The following is a 9440-nucleotide window of genomic DNA, read 5'->3' as shown; positions in this document are numbered from 1 at the left end:
ATCTTTAAAAGCATAAATATGGTTCAGCCTTTAAACAAAAAAGCTGCTAAACTGAATTTATTGGTGATATTTCAGTGTCCAGTGTCCGAACGCTGTTTTAGAGACTTTTTAGGCATGGCAATTGTCAAACTTTCAAACAACTTCTACATAAAAATGTTAGTTTTGGCTTTTAAAAACCGTTATTGATCAAAACCCAGTTACATCATCACAGCAAGCTCTGTATCAACACAAATCACCAAAAAAAATGCGAGTCACATCATGTGAACACAGCAGGAACCGTCTCTTTGGCACAGAAAGAGTCATGTGTGCCAAATAAAGCAGTCTCTTCTCAGTGAACAAAACCAGTACACAGCCACGCTCCTCCTCTCTTCAGAACAGTTGTTTTGGGGTTTAATAATTCTGAATTAAGGCCCAGTAACACCAGCTTTTATAACTGCAAAATGTTCAATTCCAACATATTCGCTCGCTAGTAAGTCCAATTCCATTCACGTGAAGTTCACCTTTGGTGAACAACGACACACAAATTTGCACCGTTGACCAAAAGGAAATCATAAATTAAGAAAGTTATGATAGATTATTTGCTACATTGCACCATAAATCCATATTTTATGTAATTCTGCCGGAGTGCATACTGTACTACAATAGAGCAATGTTTTAAGATAGTTATGAGGACAGGAGTCAGTGGTACAAATAGGTCTTTTGAATAAACTGAAAATTTATTGTCTGGAACTAACCAGTTTGCAAACTCGTCTAGCATGTTCGCTGGCTGGCTAGCTTGTTACTGGTTAGCTCCTCAGCTACTGTAGTTCACTACTTAAGCATGATTTATGATTCTGCGGAGGCTCCACGCAGAGCTTTCACTGTAGCCTACGTAAATGGCCTGACGTTTATACTCGTGTGACGTTGGTGTGTGCGTCGATCTCTTTATGAGAATAGCAGGGCCGGCATATGTGTGTGTGTGTGTGTGTGTGTGTGTGTGTGTGTGTGTGTGTGTGTGTGCGTTTGCGCGTGAAGCGAGTGAGAGAGTGAAGGCGATTACCTTCAGAGCGAGTAGCGACTCTAGAGTCATAGTGAGAGAAACAAGTGTCTCCCCTGTGCTTTCTGACCACAGTTGGAAATCTGTAGCAGGAAAAGTTAACCCTCTCCTTGACTTCATGTTGTTTATCATGGCATCAGTTTAAATTTCCAGAGAAACAAACATACTGTAGCAAAAATGTAAGTTTTGTTTCTCCCCTATATGTTTTTTGGGACATATTTCAGTAATCAAAACAAACACCTTACTTGTGATCCATACATTAGCATGGAAGAACCGTGAAGATCATACAAATTTATCTTAAATTTATTGAAAATTGACATGAAATTGTGGCCGGGTTGGCTCAGAGGTTTATGCCTCAACACAGAGGTCCAGGGTTCGAATCCGACCTGTGACATTTCCCACCCCTTTCTCAACTAACTGTCCTGTCAAATAAAGGTGGAAAAGTCCAATAAATACATAATTGGACATGAAATTTATATTTTATGATGCACTTTAGAGCTGGGCGATATAGCCAAAATCTTCTATACCAATATTTGTCATTTAATATTTTGATAACGACATACATCATGACATAGCATGTTTTATTGTAATTTGAAAAGTAGTCTACATGAAACATATAGAGCAATGATCAGAATGTCAGTGTAAATTAACATTAATATTCCTATAACACAGTTCAGCCGCTGTTTTTTTTTTTTGATACTTTGATAGAAACGATATAGAAAAACATATACGATAGACATTTTTTATTGTCATTTCACCCAGCCCTAATGCACTTCATTTGTTTTTGTCCTTACCTAAAGCAAAACAATTTTTTCTTGTAGGTGTTTGTCACCTCTCCTCTGTAGTATGTAGAGAAAGGAATGCTACGGTTGAAATTTATGCTGATATACATTGTATATTATATACAACAAGATAAAATGGAGTGCTTCCATCCAGTGATTGAAACCACAGCCATAAAGTAGCACACTGATCATAAATTTGCTGGTAATGTGTTTTCAATATAAGAGGGTAACAAATCCCCCTCCCATCCTGTATTCAGGGTCGTTGAGGGATTAAGGAAGTAAGAATTAATCTCAATTTCAAAGACCTCTTCCAAACTGCAACTGTAATAAATAGTTTGATGGTACATTTTTGAATATTTTTGATACCAACTAAATTCAAAACACAGTAATCAGACCATCTCACTTTAATCAGACAACAACATCTCCCCATTTACAATAATCTGCAGACAACTTGTTCAGATTACATGCTGAATAGCAAACGCTTCATCCAGAGTTAAGATAATTAAAACCCTTTCATTCAGATCTTTCTACTATTATTGATTCGTAGTGGTTTGAGGGAGCAACAACAAGCTGTATTGCACTGACTCCCACTGCTGTCAAGGAAAAACGATGCAAATACAGTATGTTGTGTTTAATGTCATTTGTATGTTGAATAAGACCTTTAATGCTTTAGCTCTTGAGACTCTGATTGTATAACGTGTTTTTGTTGTTTTAAGCTTTTTGCCCATTTGCGTCATTCTGTCACGACAGCAGCAACTGGAGAAGTTCACAGGCAGGCCAGAGGGTGTTCCGACATGAACAACTGGTTGCCCTCATAAGAAAACATGATAAGCCATCTGGGTTACACAACAGTAGTTAGGATGCTGAGACAAGGAGTACAGTCAGTAAATTGCTCTCAGTAGCATCATGAGACAGAAACATCGATCCAGACTGAACCAGAGTCATGCAGGAAAAGTCTGTCGGTGGAGCGTCTTTTACAAGGAATCGAGCGTGGATCAAACATGATCAAACACTTTGCAGGAAATTACATTTTCATAGCAGATACATAACACATACTTTACATAGAAAACTTTTGTAGAAAGTGGGGGAGGGGGCAGCAGAGTCGGTGGGAGGTTTGATCTCCCTGACAGCAGCTGGTGTGTCTGTTGCACCGGAAAAGTCCTACCTCTAAACTCTGAACCCAAACTCTACTCCGAACCCTAAACCCCTGTGGTGAAATATGGCGTCTCTAGAGGGGAAATGTAAGACGACTCAACACCTTACAGTAACAGCTGCTTTTAAAAATGAAATTAAAGATGACTTTTATCTTTTCAATGTAAGATGACTCAACACCTTACAGTAACAGCTGCTTTTAAAGTCACAATGAAATTAAAGATGACTTTTATCTTTTCAAATGGTTTTTTAAAATGATTCCTCTTACACAAGATAATACACAAGAATAACATTAAATGTTATTTATTTTTTAAGTTTTCATAATTTCATATCAAAATCTCATCTGTAATACATTTGAATCGTATGTAATACACTTTATGACCAAATGTTTGTGGTAGGGATCGACCGATGCTAGTTTTTCCAATAGTCATTGAAACCGATATTTGGAACCAATATGCATTCACGGTGAAAATGAAAATCTTTAAGTCAAAATAAAGATTTTGGAATGTTACAAACTCCAACATAAAACGTTGGGTTACACTTTACTTGAAGGTATCTACATAAGAGTGACATGACACTGTCATGAACGTGTCATAAACATTAAAAACATGTCATAAACGTATATGACATAACGCTTCTGTCATTAAGTGTCATTTTGTTTTTGTCATGACAAGTTAGGGTTATGGTTAGAGTTATGGTTCATGTGTCATGACTGTGTTCATGACAGTGTCATGTCACTCTTACGTACATATCTTCAAGTAAAGTGTTACCAAACTTTGTTTAAATGCTTTAAGCTGAACTTTCAACATAATACGCAGTAAAAGAGAGTCAGAAAGTCTAAGTCATAGATTAAGTCAGACTCAGTGGTGAGTGAAACCGAAGCAGAGGGACAGACACAGAGCTGTAGCCGAGCCAAAGTAGCGCACTTTTTAACGAATTAACTTTATCATTTATCAGGCAAATAAAACGCCGATAAAGATCTGCAAACGGACCGATAATCGTCCAGGGCCGATAATCGGTCTATCACTAGTTTGGGGGTGCCCTACAGGAAAGCTGAATGGTTTACCATATTCAGTTCAGCCGGGAAACTGTGTAACAGATGAGATGTACTGCCTTTATTTTATGTCTTCTTACCCCTAAATTCATTGGTACAGGCCGAACATATCACCTACAATCTGCACTCTGACTTTGGAAAATCTTAGACAAACGATACACATTCTTCAGCTCTGTCTCCTAAAATTACGTTCCCATACAACTAAACTGCATTTTCAACTATGTTTCGAGTATTTTTTATTTTTTTTTAACATATCACAGAAAAGTTGTCTTCAAAGTCAAAATCATAGTTTTTATCGCGATTTTGAAATACCAGCAGCCAAACTGCATTATGGCAATATTATAGTAACGTCATTTTTTTGGGCCATTTTTAGGCCTTTATTTGACAGGACAGCTGAAGACATGAAAGGGGAGAAAGAGGGGGAATGACATGCAGCAAAGGGCTGCAGGTCGGAGTTGAACCCTGGCCCGCTGCGTGGAGGAGTAAACCTCTACATATGGGCGCCCCCTCTACCAACTGAGCTATCAAGGTGCCCATATTTGCGTCATTTTGACGATGCAAGTACTGATATACAAAAATAGCCTTTACCATGTAGCTATTTCATATAGACTATTTATTTATTAAATAATTGTGTATTTAAATACATAATAATTATGTATTTATTTATTAATTACTAGAAAACATGCTATATCGTGATAAATATCATTATTGAGATATGAAATAACCTCATCGAAAAATGTCATTTACACATAATATTTGAGGAAAAATGTGGCCCAAGTTCAGGCTAACCCTAACTTGATATAGTTCTTATGCTTAGATGACAGTTTCTCTTGCAGGTTCTTCTATCCGGCTCATTGGCAGCAAGGTTTATTAATGTAAACTTTCCCTGTTAAATTAACCAATAAATAAATAAAATACACATCAATTTACAACACCAGAGTGTTGCAAACTGGGGTTTGGTTTTCAGTTAAATTTTATAGTTTACTGCAAATTTAGCATGCTATTTCCACGGAAAGAATATACATTTATAAAAAAAAAGAAAATCTGAATTTGATCCAAGGCTTTGTTTTGCCTTTGAAAATACCTACGTATGCTGTTGCTTAAAAATCTCAGGAGCCCAAAACCTTGAGAACAGCCCCAGATAAAGTCGGCTACACAAAGGTTGGTGATCGGCCGTCCATATACTTTGGGCTATTGTGGGTTTTTTTTGTTTCCTCTTCTTTTTCAACCACCACAAATATATCAAATTCAAGAGCAAGACGCTCTCAGAAATACCATTTCATTGTGACTTTAAAACTCTAGCACTTAAATCTTTAGGTCTTAAATCTCCCTGCAGTTCGTAAAGAATCACTTCTTCTTCTCCACACTGTAAAAAAACAAACAGATTCAGTCTTGAGTGTCGCGTGTCAGACCTCTTGGCTGTGACAAATAAAGTATTTTATGAAACACGCAACAGCACTCCATCCACAAGATCATTTGTAATCATAGAGGCCTACTTTACATCAGGGGCCCAGTTAGCCACTGTTTAAATATTTAAACTCTGAAGTCTATTTACATGAAGCCGCAAGTGGTCACTGGCTCTCTGAAAAAGTGCTCTGACCCTCTTACACTCTGAAGTCGGGCTCGTGATGCACAGCGATAACGCTTCTCATCCACTTCACCCTGGAACAGCTGTTACCTGCTTGAGGGCTCAAGAGACACAAGCAATAAAGACTACAGTCAAGTTAGTCTTTGCATGGTGTTCGGGTGTATCCCGGCAGACAGCAGATTCACCAACACGTGACAGGTCAGGAGGTGATTATCTTAAGACGCTACGTGGCTTGTGATTTAGGAGTCATGTACTGTTTCAGCTGAGCTCAAAAGGCAAACAGCCCAGAGGCTTAACAAAGAACCGCTGATAAACCTGAGGAGGAAATGCAAACAGAGAATACAACTCTTCAAATAAATACTATGTATTGTCTCTTTGATGAGGACATGCCACTGTCTGCCGGCAGCAAAATGTCCCCGGTCAGTGGCCTTCTTAGTAAGTAAAGCTAATTCTTCAATCAACAATTTCATGTGAAACCCAAGACCGTGTAAACATACTTGAAGCTTCCCGCTAACACCCAGCTTCAAAAGAGAGGAATAAAACACACACAAGCTCTGAAATAAACCTCAATCTTCTCTCTGGGAAATGAGCTTAAAGTCCATCTGATACACATGTTTAACTCACACACAGGCTGATTATCAGATTTTCATACACTCATAAAATCTAAAAGGGAAACAGATCAGTAGTCTGTTTCAAGTGTAGTGTCAACATTTTTTGCATCACCTGATTCTACCCTGAAAAAACCAAGACAATTTGCAGATTTTTCAGGCAGGCTTGAAAAGATTCAAAATATTTTTTGCATTTCAGTGGATTGCAACAACACAAGTCGCGCTGTGCTTTCCTATTATTTTTTTTGCTTCTGGGAGTTGTTAAGTCAGTGCAGGCGAGAGGGTTTATTAAATCCATTGAAGTGACACACACATGAATCCTATTCCTACAGTCCACTTTCTTTATCAATATCAAACTTCTTTACTGTGTCGTCAGCTTGTGATCTTTGCAGCCATGAAAGAGCAGCATGACACTCGAGAGCATTTGAGAAAGCTTCATAGCCTCCACAAAAATCAGCCTTTGAGACGACCGACAGGCATCTGCACGGGCACCTCTGCATGCTCCGTGCAGGGGGTCCTCAACATATTTTAATGCGGGACCAAAAAGACCTGTGTCATGCTATGCAGCGGAGTGCAAAGCAAACCTTAAAGAAATCCGAGACCCAACCGAATTCATCGTTGTCAGGGCTCATACTTCCCATACCCATCGAGGGTCTGCTCACGGGCTGATGGGAGCTGGAGCCTTTTTGGCGTCCATGCAGCCAAGGCAGGAGGAAAACAACGGGCTAAAGAGGCGGCCGAGACCTTTCCGGAAGACGCTGTTGGAGAGGCTGTAGATGAGACAGTTACAGAAGCTGTTGCTAATCGCCAACCATGTTGTGAGGAAGGACGCCACCTTGTGGTGATACAGCCCGGCGCTCTCCAGGAGGAAGTAGAGGATGTACGGCATCCACAGCACGTAGAAGACACTAGTGATGCGGAAGAGCACCATGGCGTAGCGTTTGTCCGGGCAGCCCTCGCAGCGCTCCCCCCGTTCGCCTTTATCGCCCTCCGTCTGCGAGCTGAAGCGAGCGTGGCGCTGGGTGATCTCCCGCGTGTGCTGCCGGCAGATTCGGAATATACTCCCGTAGGTGAAGCAGACGGTGAGCGTTGCCGGCGCGTAGAGCAGCACCAAGATGAAGGTGCTGAACCCAGGGTTGGTCTCCCAAGAGTCAGCGCACCACTGAAATATGTCCCCGTGGTAACCCGGCTTGCCCCAGCCGAAGAAGGACGGCAGGAAGATCAGGGCGGAGTAAACCCAGATGAGGACGATGCACGCCCTCAGCCGGCACGGCGTCACCAGCGTGGCGTACGACAGAGGACGGGTGATAGCAATGTAGCGGTCCACGCTGATGCACGCCAGCGAGGCCATGGAGACGCTCTTCAGCACGGAAACCATATAGCCGAACGCCTTGCAGGTGAGCTCCTCATTCAGGCCCCGGAGGTAGTGGAGGAGGGACAGCGAGGGCACCAGGCAGCTGACGCCCACCAGCAGGTCGGCGTAGGCCATGGTCTGGATGAAGTGGCTGGTGGTGTGGTGGTGCAGCAGCGGGGCGCAGTGGAAGACGAAGATCACCACCAGGTTGCCCGCGATGATGAGCACGGTGAGGAAGAGAATGACAACCACCTCCAGCACGCAGGTATCCAGGCTGCGGGAGTAACCCGCGGCGCCCAGCAGGCAGAACGGGGGAGAGCCACTTTGGTTTGCATCGGAGGAAGAGTTCATGTTTGGACTGGGGGGGGGAGTAGGGAGCAGGAGGGGGGGGGGGCGGTTTCAGCTCAACGCAGCCGTTAACCTGTCATCAGAGTCTCTTTTCTGATCCTGAAGTGGCCCGTTCAGTCTTCCGCTCCAAAAACAGAGTGCTTTTTTCCCTTCCTAAATCAGCATCTTTTCTCCCTCAGTGGGCAGGGAGCCAGTTTCTTAAAGAAGCAGTAATCCATCGGTGTATGCAAGCCAAAGTCTGCTGCAGCCGAGTGTGAAATATGTGCATTCGTGCATCCTCGAGAAGCAAATTTCCAACGCAGAACCAGAGATGCCAGTGTGATGCTGCAGAACCGCAAACCGTCCTCCCCTTGCAGCTGTTTATCATATCCCCCCCACCCCCCCCACCCCCCTCCTGCCTCAACTGCAAGTCCTGATGTAAGCACTCTGCTCCGGCACGCAGCCACCGAAAAATCCTGGCATCCACTTCCTGTCTTTGCAAAGGAAAAGGGAGGGAAAAACAATGCCGAAATTCCCAGCAGCTCCAATGTTAACACTCCTCCACACTGACAGCGAAGGCTGTCTCAGCAAACAAAAGCAAGAGAGTCCAAACAATAGCGTCAGATCTTGAAGTGGCAGCCTCATCCATGGTTCGCTGACAGGGGATGAACACATACACACTTTTTCACAGACACATACACACACACACACACACACAAAGCTTCTCGAGCAGGAAGAGTTTTGGAGACAGACGAGCGCCGGCAGGGAACAACCAGAGGTGATGGATAAAGTCACCAGGATCTCCTCTCTGTGAAGCTTCTAGTGAGACCCAGAAGCAGCCGACTGACTTCCAGTGTGTGTGTGTGTGTGTGTGTGTGTGAGCTGAGAGAGTGTGTATGCATGAATGTGTGTGTATATGAGAGAGAGAGCGAGATCAGGGAGGCAGGCAGTAAACTGCCTCTCCTCTCTACAGTAGTGGCAGTAGTGATGATGCAGCGCTGCCACTGCTGCTGCCCTCTCCTCCCCCTGCTCTCTCTCTCTCTCTCTCTCTCTCTCTCTCTCTCTCTCTCTGTCTGTCACACACACACACACTGATGTTCCCCTCCCCTTCTCTCTTGCACACACACACACACACACACATTCCTCCTCACTCCCTCTTGCCCTGCCTTTTTTTTTTTTTTACTCTTCCTCCTCCATCTCCCGCCCTCTTTTCCCTTTCACCCCACTGTTACTGTATTTCCACTGTACAACACCATAACTGTAGGAAAACCAGTTTAGGTGAAGTCAAAAATCCCAGTAAGGATGGATTTGTTTGATTTGATGGTTATAGAACATCATTTTAACAGCATTTCAGTTGCATATTTCAATGTGAAGGTCCGAGCTACACAATGAAATAAAATCACCTGCAAATAACCAAAAATCCGTGTTTACCAGGATCACCTCGAGGAGCTTTATATCTTTTGCCATGCCTCTAATTTCACAATAAAAACTCTGGCTCAAATTAGTTTCTATGTTTTGGTAAAGACCGATTACCTAACA

The 9440-nt window shown here is 42.6% G+C and overlaps 1 protein-coding gene across 1 annotated transcript; it reads right to left on the bottom strand.

Moving 5' to 3' along the window:
• Positions 1-3697: 3697 nt before the first annotated feature.
• On the bottom strand, positions 3698-8281 carry LOC120560310 (probable G-protein coupled receptor 21). The gene has a single exon (XM_039802646.1). The coding sequence runs from the start codon at positions 7923-7925 to the stop codon at positions 6879-6881; it is 1047 nt and encodes a 348-aa protein (XP_039658580.1). The 5' UTR covers positions 7926-8281; the 3' UTR covers positions 3698-6878.
• Between the last annotated feature and the right edge of the window lie 1159 nt (positions 8282-9440).

This window comes from Perca fluviatilis, chromosome 6 (assembly GCF_010015445.1).
Source record: "Perca fluviatilis chromosome 6, GENO_Pfluv_1.0, whole genome shotgun sequence".
Lineage (NCBI taxonomy): Eukaryota > Metazoa > Chordata > Actinopteri > Perciformes > Percidae > Perca > Perca fluviatilis.
This window is presented reverse-complemented; position numbering and strand designations above follow the sequence as displayed.